The following is a 16,783-nucleotide window of genomic DNA, read 5'->3' as shown; positions in this document are numbered from 1 at the left end:
CTTGTAAATCCTGCTATTCAGGAGGCTGAGGTAAGAAGATTGCAAGTTTGAGGCCAGCCTGGGCATTTGAGACCCTGTCTCAAAATAAAGGGCTGGGGTTGTAGCTAAACCAGTGACAGAGCATCCATGGTTCAATCCCTAGTAATGCTAGAAAAGAAAAAAAAAAAGCCCAATACCTCAGTCTCCAATGTTTTCAACTCAGAGGAGCTATGAAAGGAGGAAGAACATCTCTACTCTTGCAAATAGTAACCCGTGGAACACAAACCCACCATGTCTCAAGAAACCTGGAGATTGGATGGAAGCAGAAAATTATTTGCAACTAGTACATACCAGACACTCTGAAGAGCTTTGTGCACATTATGTAGAATTATCATAGTCTCTCTAGCTAGAAAGTATTATTCTTCCCACTGATTTGGGATAAGTAACTTGACCAAGCAGAGGAGCTAGGATTCAAATGTAGGTCTGCCTGGCTTTAAAGTTTATGTCCATTTCACTATATCAACTGCTTTCAGAAAATGTACTGAAGTTCTATCCTTTATGTTTAAAAATGATTCCAACTCATCAGGAAGACTGTTTATGAATTAGGTATAGTAGTGGCCATAGAAAGGTTATGTTCCCAGTGCAATATTCCAATTTTCAGGCATAAGGCATATATTTACCAATTATCTATCTGGAGCTAAGGAGAACATAAGTACCAGGAAGCCTCATGAAACACATTATGAGTTCACTGCCTACTAACAGAGAGAAAGCAAGTCTATAACAACAATATCAATGACTGTTGGGAAAAACCCATTGATTAAATTGTTTTGACAAAAGTTAGCTGGTTAAAAGATAAACATACAAAAATAGACAAGAGCTGGGGCTGTAGCTCAGTGGTAAAGTGCTTGCCTTGCACGTGTGAGGCACTGGGTTGATCCTCAGCACACATAAAAATAAATAAAAATACTGTGTTCATCTACAACAAAATAAATATTTTTTAAAAATAAACAAGCAAAGATATCTGAAAAGGAGATGTGGTGTTGGCCTGAAGGACAGGAACAGAAAGGTACCTATTTACATATTTCATTGTCACTATTAGCATACTGATAGGCAGCATAGTAAAGATATTAAAAATGCAAATTCTGGAGCCCTGTCCATGTCTCAGCTTCCTCATCTGTGAATTGGTAGTAACTAAAGTACCTACCTCATACAGTTGTTAAGAGGATAAAAAAAATTAATATATGTAAAGCTTTTAAAACAGTGCCTAGCATATAGTAAATAATTATTTGATAAATAAACAACTAATGCACCTCCAGCTAAAAGGGGAAGGAAACTGAATTTAAATTTTGACTCAGACTGCCCCACATGAACTAGTAAAGGAAAATCAAAATAACTCTAAAACTTGTTTAGTTTCACAGACATCTGGAGGAAGAATAAATAGCCAACATAAATAAGCAGAAACTGAAAAATAGAAAAGGGAAGTAAAGTGTTCAGTTTTACTTAGTGCACATCATTCATAGATCTCCGGCAAAACCCCCAAGTTCTGTCAGTCCAGACTTTGTTCAGCTAACCACAGGGTACCTGTGCACAAAAAGTGGAGTCACCCTTAAAACAGCAAAATCTTCACTCAGGCACATTTCATTTCTCCCCTGAGGATATTTTCTCAGAGGTAAATCTGCTTCTAAACTTTGGACTTCAGCTACTCCTAGACCATTACTTGTCTGAAATTGCTTCTAAATGTCAAGCAAGACTCCCTTAAGCCACATTCCTGCTGTAGTCCTGTCACCATTCCAGCCTCTTTAAGAGGTTAAGACCAGTTTTGTTGTTGTTATTATTACTGCAGTGATGGTGATGGAACCTTGGACTTTCCTCATACCAGGTAAGTACCCCTGTGAACTACACCCCGCCATAAGTAAGACTAGTTATAATGAAGCAAACCCAAATAGGAGAAACACCTCTACAGAGTCCAGTTGATCATTTTGGCAAAGTAGTTTTTAAAATATTAAATCCCAGGACTTGCGGTATAGTTTAGTGGTAGCATGTATGAGATCCTGGCTTCAATTCCCAGCACCTCAGGAAAAACCCAAAATACTGAAATTCCCTAATTTCCAGAAGACACGGACTCTCTGACAATAAATAGTTCCAAATAAATGTGCACTTGCTTAGTTTGCATCGTGCGGAAGAAGTGAAAGGTTTGAAGACGAATAGAAAATGACAGAAAGGCCCTTTCGCTCTGACAAGTGATCCAGCACTGACAAAGGGCATGCACACAATTTCTAGTCTCACCAGCGAGTCACTATCCCCACGCCACTGCCATTACACACACTTACTTTTCATCCACGGGCCTTCCTCGCCTTCTTCCCCAAACTCATCTTATATTCTTCCCCAAACTCTCCCTTCTTCCCCAAACTCTCTTATATTGGTCCAGCCTGCTGTCACCGCAAGTTTCAGCCCAAGTACCAGTCTGGTCTCCTGCTCCTATCTATAGACTCGGGCCTATAAAATTTCACTACAGCACCTCAGACCTTATCTCCCAGACTCTCAATACCCACCTCCTCTTTAACAGTCTTGAATCTGGGGGTCAATCTTTTCTGCTCCCCAGCCCTCAACGAATCTGACCCATCTTCCCCGTCCTCTCCACGCCCTTCCAGTCCCTCCTCTCAGAAATTCTTCCCCGACGTGTAGCCCGGGGCAGGCACCCGCAGGTTTGTGCGCCTGACATCTCTCACAGTGCTGTCGAGACCTCCCAAACCTCCCGGTGCTCAAACCCACCTACAGTCCCCGACTCCCCAGCTCCCTCCTAGCCCACCTGCTCTCCTCGGGCAGGAGCTTCTCACAGCCGCCAAGATCCATTCCCGTGCCTACGGCCGCATCCGGGGCTGCGGAGCCGCCACCTAGCTGAGGAGAGGCCGCCCGGTCGCTTTGCTCGACAGGGCGCCCGGAGCCCCGAAAGGGCAGAGGAGACACCCAAGACTGGTGGGCTGAGAGTGATGCACAACCCTGGGGCGGCGGCAGCGTCAGTGACTGCTGTCTCAGCTGCGGTTTATATCCTTGCCACCCCCACTTCCGGCTCCAAGAACTACAACTCCCAATAAGCCCTTCGACGATCCAGTCGCTTCCAGCATGCACCGCTCTACCCAATCCGAGGCTGGGCTGGCGACGAACAGCAGACCTCAGTACCGGGTGTGCGGTGTTTGCGATCTGGTAGGAACTGGGACCTAGATCACGGATAGACGCCTGGTTTCAGGAAGTCGTTAAGATGCGGACGCTTACGCATTTATGTCCTCTTACCGTGGGAACTGGACTCAGAGGTGAAAACTAGGAAATAACGCCGGTCTAATCCAAGTTCGATTAACTCTACTTCAGCCCCCCTCCCCCCCGTTTAACACCTGTGGTGTTGGCTGACCTCAAGCATTTAAATAAAGGGTTCACATACTCTGAAGGACATAAGTCGCTTTGGGATCACAAAATTAAAGAAGAGGGAAAGGTTTCGGGGAATGGTTCCCTGGAAGACTATTGTCAGCGCAGTTTTTGAGGATGAGCAGGAGTGAGCCAGGAGAAAAGGGAAAGCGAAGATAGAGAGGACAGAACTGGAAGACAAAAGGAAATATGCTGGTTTGGGAACTGCTGGTTCTGAGTAGTATTCAAAGCTGGGAAAGGGTGGGAAACAATGATGTGGCATTCGGGAGCAGGTATCCCAGATCATGAAAAGCCATTTTAAGGAACTTGTATTTTAAGACTGAAATAATTAGTATATCAAGGATATACAAATCACATGATTTGATCAAATCTTAGAAAACTAACTTTAAAAATGTGGAGACAGGACGGGGTATGTACTAGATAAGAGTAGAAGTCAAGACAGCGAAGACTTGGAATCCTTACAAGAACCAAGCAGGTAATGCCAAAGAGTAAAGTGAACCAGTTCCAAGAAACAACAGGATATGGCGGGAATTCTGAACTGGAAAGCTCAGACCTCAACGAGAAGGGAAGTCTCACCTTTGCTGTAATTGAATATTGTCAAATTGGCATATGAGCCTAGGGTTGCGGCATATTCTTATTTGTCAAAAGAAGTTGGAACCTAAGCTGCGGTGTAGCTCAGTGACAGTGTGCTTACATAGCATGTATAAGGCTGTGCAAAAATACAAAAAAAGCAACTGAAATTTTAGGTACAATATCCAAATCTTTAAATGTTGTCAATAATTTTTTGGGGGGGAGCAAAAATTTTTTTAAAATTTCGACATTACACAGATCATACAAAATTTGTCTGTAGGGCCAGGGCTGTGGCTTAGTGGTAGAGCACTTGCTTAGCACATGTGAAGAACCACATAAAAATAAATAAAGGTATTGTGTCCATCTACAACTAAAAAAAAAAAAAAAAAAAAAAAAAAAAAATTTTCTGGGGCTGGGATTGTGGCTCAGTAGTAGACTGCTTGCCTGACTGTGTGAGGCACTGGGTTCAATTCTCAGCACCACATATAAATAAATGAATAAAATAAAGGTCTATCAACAACTAAAAAAATATTTTAAAAAAAATTGTCTGTAGGCTGCAGGTGGCTCTCAGCCCTTGGATTGTTAGTTTGTAAACCCAAGCCTAAAGCAGTGGCTGTGAAAACAAGGAGGTGCAGATTACAGTAATAGGATGATATAATCAATATTGATCTATGAGCACTGGATATGACAAGGGAAGGATAGGAAGGGATCAAGGATAATTTCATGAAAAACTAATGACTACTAACATGACTTTTAGAAATTTTCAGACTTGGGAAAATTGTGTGTGTGTGTGTGTGTATTAAAAGTGAAATGAGAGAAGCTTTTAATGATAATTACGATTTCATTTATATAAAAATTCTTTGTTCAAACTTTTGTCATATTTTCCTACTAAAGAATTTATGCTTTTTAAGAAAGGAACAACATTAGTCACTGGGATTTTACTACTTTCTGTTTCTACAAATGTATGAAATTCACTTTTTGCATATACTATAATCCCAAAATAATGCAATGTGATCTCAACACATGTTTACAATCAGCTCTAACAGGAAATCCTAAAACTATAGTTATAGTACAAGTTCCAAAAAACAGGATTTTCTTTTTATATCCAAGTCTGGGTTTACATGTATTTTCTTTAAAGCAGTTAGTAAACACCACAAGAATCTACACTAGCTGTGTATCCATACCCTGAACTTCTCCTTCATCCATCATCATAATCCTAAATCCTTTGTGTATTATTCCATTGCTTCCCTTATCTAGTCTCTTTCCATCTATCTATATTCCTAAAGAGTGTTATTTAGATTTTTTTATGTTGCAACATTATAAAAAGGATTGAGAAATATTCCATGGGGTCTCACTTTTTTTTACTTAATACTGATAAAATTCATTCATGTTGTTATGTGTCACTACAGTTCATTGATTTTGACTGATGCATATTAGTCCATTATATGAACAGTTAGTTCATACATTAGTCCATTTTATCACAGTTTATTCATTCTCTCTCCCATTGATAGACATTTGAATTTTTAGAGTTTTGCTCTTGTAAACTCCTTCAATGAACAGTCATATAGGTCTTTCCTTGTATATAAGGAAGAGTTTCTCTTAAGTGTATATGAAGAGTGGAATTGTTGTTCTAGTTCTTGTTTGAATCATGGGTTAGTAGGTGCATAGTTTTTAAAATAACTAGTTATTAAATTATGACTAATTATAGTCAGTATTTAAAATAACTAATTAATTAACTAAATGAAAATACCATGCTTGGAAACAGATGAGTATATCATGAACCAAGGATTATGATTAACCCAATTTTGTGCATCTGAAATGCAAATACAAAAAAATTGCCAAATATCCAAAAATATCTAGCATCATGGTTCAATAGTGTCACACAAAGGCAGTGGCCTTACTTAGCAATTACTTAATGATTTTTTAAGCTTTACTCCAAGCAGATTTATTTAACCTAACGAAATTTTATATACAAAGGGATCTGGACATGCTGCTTCAAAACATAATCCTTATTAATATCCTGATACGTTGGCTAAAAAGCAACTCACTCTAAAATAAACAGAAAAGTATTCAATGCATATTCAATGAATGGCTTAATCACTGCAACTTAACTATTTTAAAAAAAGAGAGGAGAGAGAGAAATTTTTTTAATATTTATTTTTTAGTTTTTGGTGGACATAACATCTTTATTTTATTTTTATGTGGTGCTGAGGTGAGCACATTACCGCTCAAGCCACATCCCCAGCCCAAACTTAACTAGTTTTGTAAGATAATTAACATAGTAGGATTGAGTCCCTATGACAGGATGCTGGGAGAGAGATCAAGAGGCCGTTTTGTGCACTGCCACAGTGATGCTATCATGTTTTTGGATCATAATGTTCCCATCATCTGATTCTAGGCACACCACAGGAATATCAGTGGGGTCAGAGGTTAGCTTAGCTGCTTGTTGGGCTAGAACATATATAACCCCAGCATGTTCATCTGACAGGGTCCCACGACAGCCCAGATTAAGTCCTTGTGAATCTGTGCACAGGACTCCAACAATGGACAGATTCTTCATTGTATCCTCCAAGTGCTGCTTCAAAGTCGCCTCCATCCCACTCAAAGGCCACCTCGGGGCAGGACGCTGCAGTGCAGCCAGTCCTCAGCTACTTAATGATTTTTAATTAAAAATTTTTTATTTTCTTGCAAGACTAGAGATAGAGCATAGATCCTCTCACATGCTAAGCAAACACTCTACTATTGAACTATATATACCTCCATCCCTGAATTTGTATTTTTAAAAGTCACAAAACTTGAAGAAGTTTATCTGATCCTGATCAATCTATTTGTTTCCAAGTTTATCAGAATGCTATTTTTATACAAACAGTAGGTCTTACAGAACCACTGGCAGAAGGCCAATTTCAGCTGGGCCCAGTGGCACATATCTATAATCCCAGCAGCTGGGGAGGCTGAGACAGGAGGATTGCAAGTTCAAAGCCAGCTTCAGCAATGGCAAGGCACTAAGCAACTCAGTGAGACCCTGTCTCTAAATAAAATACAAAATAGGGCTGGAAATGTGGCTCAGTGGTTGAGTGCCCCTGAGTTTAATCCCTGGTTCCCCACTCCCCACAAAAAAAGAAAGCCAATTTCACTCAAGGATTGTTTAATCAAATAATGGATTTTTAAATTGTTGTGTTTTTTTTTTGTTGTTGTTGTCAATGATCCTTTATTTTATTTATTTATATGTACTGCTGAGAATCAAATCGAGGGCCTCATACATGCTAAGCAAGCCCTTTGTCACTGATCCACAACCCTCACCCAAATAATGGATTTTTACCTATTTGCCAAAATTTGTTCTTAAGGATTAGTATTCTTGAATATATAAACAATATATTAAACAACTAGCAATATAGTCATGAGAATGTTCTCTTTTAATATATTCACTAAAATTATTTTAGCAACATTTTTTGTAATAATCAAATTTTAAATCAATGTCTTCCACTTGCCAAGTCAAAAAAAAAACCTTGAGAATCAAATACACACACGTATATAAAAATAGGAAGTAAGAAGGGGGTGAGGGAAACCTTCACAATAGAATGTCAACTAACAAATATAAAGGAATTGATAGAAAAATCACTATTTTGCAACCATCATAGTAATAATTATTATGATTCAATCAAGAGTCAACTATCATGGGATATATCTCAGTAGAAAAGTGCTTTTGTAGCACACATAAGGCCCTGGATTTAATCTCCAATGAAACACACACACACACACACACACAAATTTGTTCTGAACAGTATATTTACATAATCTCAAAATATCTCCCCATAGATATGACTTCATTACAAATGGGGGGAAATACCTTTACAATCATCTTAACCAAATGATCTAAATTAAGATCACCAATAAGACAAAATGACATCATGTGTGTTCTTATGTTAGACACTGAAAAGTGCATGTGACTTGCATAGTATTCCTGACAAAAATGAATAGCCTCAAAGTAATAAGAAGACAAATTCAAATGGAGTGATAATCCATGCAACATGTGGTGCTTGATAACTCAAGCCTCAAAAATGTAAATATTGGGGCTGGGGTTGTGGCCCGGTGGTAGAGTGCTCGCCTAGCACATGCAAGGCCCTAGGTTCAATCCTCAGCACCATATAAAAATAAATAAATAAATAATTGAAAGGAAAACAAGGAACCAGGAGACAGGCGAGAGAGAAATGGAAGATGGAGACCAGGCAGAGAGTTTATTTGTCAGAGCTGACAAATAAAGGCATATCTCTCCATAGACAAGAGAAGTAAAACAGGCTTGGGGTTTGGGACTTTTATGGGGCAGGCTCAGGGATTAAAGGTGAATAGGTCCTAAAGCAGGTTAAGGGTTGGGTTGATATGAGGGAGTGGTGAGCCTTTCTCAGAAACACAGTAGGGCGTAGGGCGGGAAAGCAAAATTTTTCTTAAAATGGTGGCTGTCACTTAAGATGGCTGTGCAGATGCTAAGCAAGGACCTTACAGTGTCCACTACAACTGAAAAATAAATATTAAAAAAAAATGTGTGGGGGCCAGGGTTGTAGCTCAGTGGTAGAGCACTTGCCTAGCATGCCTGAGGCACTAGGTTTGTTCCCTGGCACCACATAAAAATAAAAACAAATAAAATAAAGGTATATATACACACACACATATAGGGCTGGGGTTGTGGCTCAGAGGTAGCGTGCGCGCCTAATACATGCAAGGCCCTGGGTTTGATCCTCAGTACCACATAAAAATAAATAAAACAAAGGTATTGTGTCCAACTACAACTAAATAAATAAATATTTTAAAACATTTTTTAATGTAAATATCAGCTGGGTGGAATGATGCAGGCCTATAATCCCAGCTACTCTAGAGGCTGAGGCAGGAGGATGTTAAATCCCAGGCCAGCCTAGGACTCTTAGGAAGACGCTGTCTCAAAATAATTTTTGTTTTAAAAGAGGACTGGAGATATAGTTCAGTGGTAGAGCACTTGCTTGTCATAGGTAAGGCCCTGTTCAATCCCCAGCGTGGTTAAAATAAATAAATATCAAAAAGGACTAATAAAAGATATTAAAACTTTTTCAGATTAAAGGAGAGGCAGGTCAAAGAAATGTACCACGTGAACCTGGATTAAATTCTAGACTGGAATAAAAATTGTATAATGCCATAGTCTGGCTGGGCACAAAATAACCAAGCCGCCACGAGGCACTTGTAGGTTCAAACAGGAACTACTTTATTGCCCAAACTCCACTTGCACTCCCCAGCCCTCAACGGGGCTCCGGAGAACTCAACTGGGAACTCCGCAACTCAAAAGTAGGGGGGGGGCGCCCCGAGGCAGCAGGAGCCTCCCTATTGCTGGACAGCAGGGGTCTATATACAACTGAATACACAGTCTGTTTCAATCCAGCATCATCCAGTCACTGCAATTATACACAGCTTAACTTAATTATCATCATCTTAATGGCTCCCTGGCTTCACCTCTCAACCACTCCTTCTGGCAAAATGCCAGGCGCCATCCCAACTCGGCTGTGGTTCTCAACAGTATAAAGGCTTTTTCAGTATTGGCAAAACTTGGTTATGGACTATATATTGTATAATAGTATTACATTAATGTTAAGTTTCCTGAACTTGATAATTTGAGTATGTTTATATTAAAGAACATCCTTAGAGATATATTTTAAAGAATTATGATTTCCGTAACCTCCTCCCCAGTAAACTGTAACAATAATCATGTCTATCTACCTACCTATATGTAGACAAAGCAAACATGGCAAAGCTTTCATAATGTAAGGGTCCGGTGGAGCGTCGGAGAAAGAGACCACAAGAGACCAGCCTCATGCAACAAGCAGGGGGGAATTTTATTGAACCAGCATGCTGGGGCTCTGTGCCCACTCAAGAAAGGAGAGCAGCCCAGAGCCCAGAGCAGAGGTCAAGCAGAGCTTAAGTACACTTTTTGGAGGGGGGGGCTTTGCATAATCAGAACAAATCATCATGAGGCACAGGAAAAATTAAACAACAACTCTGGGACATGATTAGTACATTCATTGGCAGGAACAGTCTGGGCAGGGGTGATTGGTCACTCCTAAGCGGGGTACACATTTAAACTGATTGGTTTTGGAGCCTGGATGCTTACGTGCCGAGCTACTTGGAGCCCTTAGCTATTAAACAACCAGGGGACCAGGAGAAATATTTACTGGGCAGTTCAGGTATTGTCCTAACAGCTACAGGGATTACAGGTTCCAGGGGTAGCAGAGGAATTTTAACAATACCTGGTCTATTACTTTTTAGCCCAGGCCTTGCAATTTAGAAACTTTACAATGCCCAGTCTTTTACACTTTAACTCAGGCTTTTGCAGCTTAGAATCAGCTTAGAAATTTAACTTTACAATAATTTGTAAATCTAAGTGAAGAGTAAATGAGTATTCATTGTATTATTTTTGCAACTTTTCTGTAGATTCAAATGTTTAAAAAATAAGAAACTTAGTATGGTTTTAATTTTTTTAAAATTTTTTAGTTGTAGTTGGACACAATACCTTTATTTATTTATTTTTATTTGGTGCTGAGGATTGAACTTAGGGCCTCGAATGTGCTAGGCAAGTGCTCTATCATTAAGCCACAACCCCAGCCCCTGGTTTTATTTTCTTATGATTGTATCCTGATCAATATAATCAAAATGTTAGTGTTTCGCATGGAAATTTCTTAGCTTATGGTGATTAAAGTTTGAAAATATTTTAAAATTAATTTGTTTTCCCTGTAGTTTGTAATTTTTATTAGTCTTCTTAGCCAATTTTGCCCAAAACCAATTCACTTAATTTACCAAATGTATTGATTTACCAAAATTCTTTTTCTTTTAGTCATATACACTGTATGATTTCAATAACTTTTGAGGGCTGAGGATGTAACTCAGTGGTAGAGCAATTGCCTAGTCTGAGCAAGGCCTTGGGTTTCATCTTCAGTGCTGCAAAGAATAATAAAATAAAATGAAAGAGAAAAAAGAATTTTGCCAAGTTTTAGTTACCTGGTTTTTATTTTGTCTTTACATAAAATTTACACCCCATCTAAGCATTTAAAATTGATTTGTTTCTGCACTTATACAGGAAAGTTTATTGCCAGCCTTGGACAATGCATACAAATTTGGAATTTTTAATTTTAAAATGAATAAAAACTTATTGTGTACTGAGCATTAAAACCTTAACAGCTGAGGAATGTTCAATCTGTTCTTGTTCCAACTTCTTACAGCTTTAACTAGATTGTGGACCCAGAGGATAGATCCTCTAGGAAAGAGAACAGAGTCAGTTCAGAGACCAGATTGGGCAGGGAACCTGAGGAGCAAAGAGAAGAAGCATAAGGAAAAACAGGAATGCCTAAAGGCCACATGACCCTAGAATTTTGGTTCCACTGAGCCTTCCTAGACTACTAATCAATCCAATATGAATTGAGGATATCTTGTGTGTGTGTGTGTGTGTGTGTGTGTGTGTGTGTGTTTTGCTGAGGTCTGAAGCTGGGGACTTGTGCATGTGATGCAAGCACTCTATCCACTGAGCTATATTCCCAGCCCCAAGGATACCTTTTAAACAAATAAATTTTATCGAAATAGGGGGAAACTGTGTGATTTATGAAAATTTGTTTAGTTTTTTTTTTTTCAGTGGGGGTGGGGGGGTGGGTACAGGGATTGAATTCAGGGGCACTCCACTAAGCCACATCCCTAGCCCTATTTTGTATTTTATTACACACAGGGTCTCACCGAATTGCTTAGCCTCATTAAATTGCTGAGACTGGCTTTGAACTTGTGATCCTCCTGCCGAAAATTTATTTAGTTTTAGAAAATTCTACAGTTGGCCATTTAGTGAATGGACCTAGAACCCCTGATGGTCAAGACCCCTATCCTGCCCAGAGAAGGCAAGATCTAATAGGACAGAGCTTCCTATCCTCTCAGTCCAGGAAGAATTCCCCTTCAAGTTCTACCCAAAGCAGCTTCTCAAAGTTACAGAAAAACTGATAGTCAGGGATGTGGGGATCAGTACTAGTCCTGGAGTGGGCAGGCTCCTCAATAACTCCTGAGATTTTTTAAAGGCAGCAGCTTTTGGCTGTCGTGGTTAACTGAATTCCCAGCATTTAGCACTATCTTGCTCATAGTAGGAATTCAAACTGTTTGCTGAATGAATGAATAAACAAATGAGATTAAAAAGCAAAAGCCTAGAACAGCAAAAGGTTAAAACAAAAGAAATAAGCAAAACAGGAGAGGAACAAAAAGCTATATATAACAAGGTAGAAAAACAAAACAATCAAAAAACCTATCATAGCAGAAAGCACTGACAAAGGCAAGAGAATGGGAAGAATTGAGCATATAAGAGAAGAAAAACTGTATTTATATATAAGTAGCTTACTGGTTAGTATACTAACTAGTGTTTTGTTATTTCACATATAAAATACAAATTTTACCATTCCCTTATACCAGTATAATACACATTACATTAACAAATGAATTCTAGAAAATCCTCTTATAAAAAGCAAAAGAATTAATTCCTGTGTGTAGTGCTGAGGTTTGAACCTGGGGCCTTGTGCATGTGAGGCAAGCACTCTATGGACTGAGCTAGAAATTATAAGAAAGACATTACAAGAAAAAGAAGTTACATACTGAAAAGACAAAACTCCTGGACAAAACACTAACAAATTAAATGTAACAATATATAAAAATGATAATACACCATGACCAAGAAGATTTCTCTCAGAAATGTAACATTTGAAAATCGATGTAATTCACTATATTAGTAAATTTAAAAAGAAAAACCATTTCATTTTTGTTAATAGGTTTAACAAAGTATTAAATTCAATATTCATTTATGAAAACTCTCAGCAAACCAGCAACACAAAGGAATTTTTTTTAGGGGGGGTACTGGAGATTAAACTCGGGGGCACTTGAACCCTGAGCTACATCCCCAGCCCTATTTTATATTTTATTTACAAACAGGGTTACACTGAGTTTAGCACCTCACTTTTGCTAAGGCTGGCTTTGAACTCTCAATCCTCCTGCCTCAGCCTCCTGAGCTGCTGGGATAAGAGATATGGGCCACTATGCCCAGCTAGAAGGGAACTTCTTTAACCTAACAAAAGATATCTTAAAAAAAAAATTCGATCATATTTAAGGGTGAATGAATGCTTTCCCTCTGAGGTTGGAAACCAAGCAAAAACATTCATTTTAACTTAACCATGATTAAACATGGTTAATATCAGGTCTCTAGTTAGTGCAATAAGGTAAGAAAAAGAAATTTTAAAACATACAAATTCGAAACAATTATGCTAGGTGAAATAATCCAGTTTTTAGAAAGTACATTCTATATGATTCCATTCTTCTAAAATTCTAAAAAGTGCAAATTAACCTATAGTGACAGAAAAGAGAACGGTGGTGGCCCATGCAGTAGATAAGGGGAAGGATTACAAAGTAACGCAAGTAAAGTTTTGGGAATGATGGATATATTTATTATTCTGATTATCGTAGTATTTTCATAGGTATATGCGCTGCATACTATATATATTGAAAACTTAGGTATGTCTTTTTTTTTGGTCTATCAACATCTCAATAAAACTGATAAAAAGAAAATTTAAAAGGCATATCAAACTAGCTTTAAAAGGTTAAGGGGCTGAAAATGAAGCTCAGTGGTAGCTTACTTGTCTAGCAAGTATGAAGCCCTGGAAAAAGAAAAAGAAATCTAAGGGAGGAAGTATATTAGTTGTGCTTATAAAAAGAGAGTCAGAAAATGTTAATAGGAAAGTATGGTATGTTGTTAAGGTTGCCAGATATAGCAAATAAAAATGACTCACAGTTAAACTTGAATCTCAGATAAATGAATAATTATTTAGTATAAATATATCCTAAATATTCATAAAACAGTCTAGTGAAAAAAAATGTGGTTTATCTAAAACCTGGGACATACACTAACCGGTTGTTCATTGTTTATGTCTGAAATCCAGATTTAATGGGTCCTGTATTTTTCCCTGCTATCCTAGATGTTGTCTTATCTATACTATGAAATCAAGCCTCTAAAAAGGGTGACTGCTGGAATTGTTTGTTTTGATTTAGCTAAAGTTATTGAACAGCTATATGCTTGTGCCCAGCATAGTGCTTTATTCATAGCAGGTGCTCAGAAAATACTTTTTGCTCTGCAAACTGTGAGAAGATAGGAACTACATCCATCTTGCATCCATTCTATTCTTGGAGTGTATTACAATACCTGGTGCTCAATAAGTACATGATTAAATGAATAGCTGACTCTCATGCCTCAGAAAATTGCAGGGTTGACCCTTTAACCTCAGCCCTTCTAGCTGGCTGATAGACTTCTTGTACAAGGCCCAGTTCTGATTTTTTGGCTTGTCTCCTTCTTCATTTTGCTGTGTTGTTTTAGAGGTTGCTATTTTGTTTTGTTTTGTGTGTAACCAGACCTACTATTACATACAATGCATCACTCTTGTTCTCTTACTTTTCCCTTTGGAATCTGGGGAGGTTTCCCTGAGACTCTGAGACCCTCAGCCCCAGGGGAAACTTGAAAGTCCAAAATGCAACAGCCAAGAATTGCTTAATGAAAATATTGAGGCATGTCTTTTTTTGAGTTAAGATTTGGGTTAGGGCTCAAGTTTTGAACAGAAGACTAAAATAAAAGGAAATCTATATTATTTAGTGGTAGGGAGGATTTTATGTATTTGGGGTTTCTTTATCTGTCCTATAAATACCTAAATACAAAATGCTTCCAAATGCTAAGTACATTAATTTTCTTAGATAAAATTAGGAATTTAACCTTAGGTAGTTTACTCCTACAAATGAACAGAGCTTGTAGAAGTTATTTATATTGAGAGAGGGCTAATGTGGTAAAACATGTCTTGTGAGAAGGGGATTTTAGAACTGTAAGAAATCCTAGAAATAACTTAGTATAACTTATATAATTAGTACTACTACTTTCTTGTTTTGAAGATGAGTATAAGGTCCAGAAATCCTCCCAAGATCACATGATTAATGACTGAAATGAAAAGTTATCACTCAAAAAAACCTAGGTGTTCCACTGATTTTTACTTCTACAAACCACTTTCCCTAGTTATTAGCAGGGAAAGGTGGAGGTTATAAGACAGAGTAGTAAATCAAGACCCTTAAGCAAAAAACAAACAAACAAAAAACCTTGTGCCAAGGTTTTTTGTTTGTTTGTTTTTTTCCTTGACAAGCTGAATTTTATTATTATTATTATCTTATTTTATTTTATTGCAGAACTAGGTTTCGAACCTGGGGGCCTCACATATGTTAAGCAGGTGCTCTACCACTGAGATACATCTACATCCTTTCTTGGGTCTTTCTTAGTTAAAACCTTCCTTCACCATTAAAATTTCTTGTACTCCTCCACAGGTGTATCCTAGGCTGATTCACTCTTCCTGTATAGTTATATTTTTGGCAGGGGTAAGAAAGCCAACTTGACCTGTGAGAATAAAGAGTTATTTATAAATTTCCAAAAGCTTAATAAAAACCATACATTTCTTCAAGACTATCCGGGCTTTTACACACACACACACACACACACACACACACACACATCATGTTTCTTTGCTTACAGTTAAGATATGTACCTTCCTGGAATGGCTCTTGGTTTTTTCATGCTACAGTTACAAAGAACATTCACATGTAGTTTTATGATTAAGGTAACCCTAATTATCAAAAAAAATTATCACTTGCAACCTTCCGCTTTTAATTCAGACATGTAAAGGGAAGATAGGACACAGATATTTTGTTGTTGTTGTTAATAAACATTAGGAAATAAGTTATTAACAAAAACAATGTGCAAAATAAGAAATATTTAAAGACATGGAATCCCCAAGCAAAAAATAGCCAATTGTGTCATTGCTATTGAAGTTGAAAACCACATGACATTATGACATTACTAAATTAAGCATAGGCTACATTGGTTTTGAGATACTTTAGGTCATCACAAAGTTCTGCCTTGTTCTACGCTAATGAAATTTTAGGAATTGAAAAGATTTCCGAGATTTCTTGGTGGACAGAATAGCTGCCTTTTTTTTTCCCCCTTAGATGCAAATTATAAGGACAAAATACCCAAATGCTTCCATATGAGCACTTTGAGGGAGAAGAAGAAATGAGGTAGGAAGAAAGAGGGATAACACATTTTGTAAACAGGGGGAAAGTTATTAAGTAGGAATTCATCAAATGTTAATAAGTTTTCCTATAGGAATAATTAGAAAAAAAAACCCACAAAAAACAAACCCGAATCCTACCAATTCCCAGCGCAAATGAGAGAAAAACGCAGTTAAATAAGCAGGGATACTTACCCTCCCAAGGGAAGAAGAGGTGTTATTAAGGTAATACCGTGCCAAATACTTTGAGAGTGCTGATTGAGAGGTGGTGGAGATAAGGTAATGTTAGTATTCACTTTTATTGTTAAGGTGACGCAAGAAGAGTCACTGCAGTTTTTGTGTTCGGACGTGGCAACTCCGCAAGCTGCAAGTGAAGTAGCGTGCCAGGGCGAGAAAAACTGGGACGCAGTACTGCAATCTACGCTCGCAGGGGTCTGTCTGTTCCGCCTCCCCAGGCTGCAATCAAGGTTTGCGTGTACCGAAGCACAGAGGGTCTTTCCGCAGGAGGTACCGATGGACACGGAGTATCATGGTATCATTTAAAACGTGATTTTGAGGTGCTCAGGGTCTAGCATCCCTCTAGCATCCCCCTACTGTTAAAGCCCGGGTCTGGCCAGCGCACAAGGTAGAAGCTCCTGTGCTTCGCCCCGACCGGCAAGGGCCGCTAGGAGCTAGCGCTGGCGTGAGCC

General features: G+C 38.4%; 2 protein-coding genes across 13 annotated transcripts in view; both read right to left on the bottom strand.

Annotated features, from left to right (window-relative positions):
- Nucleotides 1–16,770, bottom strand: part of Rubcn (rubicon autophagy regulator) — a 68,397-nt gene extending 51,627 nt beyond the window's left edge. For 10 of the 12 annotated variants that reach the window (XM_078043940.1, XM_078043942.1, XM_078043941.1 and 7 more), the window contains exon 1: nt 2,789–3,044. Coding sequence is in view for 5 of the 12 variants with exons in the window: in XM_040270247.2 (XP_040126181.2) it covers nt 2,789–2,832 (44 nt within the window). In the remaining 7 variants the exon portion in view is untranslated. Of the gene's footprint in view, nt 1–176; nt 285–2,788; nt 3,045–16,289 lie in introns of those variants that run through there. The other 2 variants (XM_078043946.1, XM_021720167.3) reach the window with 2 other exon arrangements.
- LOC120884463 (ragulator complex protein LAMTOR5) lies at nt 6,267–6,618 on the bottom strand. Its single transcript, XM_040270258.2, has one exon. It carries the CDS (start codon nt 6,563–6,565, stop codon nt 6,290–6,292), a length of 276 nt encoding a protein of 91 aa, XP_040126192.2. The 5' UTR covers nt 6,566–6,618; the 3' UTR covers nt 6,267–6,289.
- Nucleotides 16,771–16,783: the final 13 nt, after the last annotated feature.

This window comes from Ictidomys tridecemlineatus, chromosome 3 (assembly GCF_052094955.1).
Source record: "Ictidomys tridecemlineatus isolate mIctTri1 chromosome 3, mIctTri1.hap1, whole genome shotgun sequence".
NCBI lineage: Eukaryota > Metazoa > Chordata > Mammalia > Rodentia > Sciuridae > Ictidomys > Ictidomys tridecemlineatus.
Note: the sequence above shows the minus strand (reverse complement) of the source record. Positions and strands in the feature narration are given on the sequence as shown.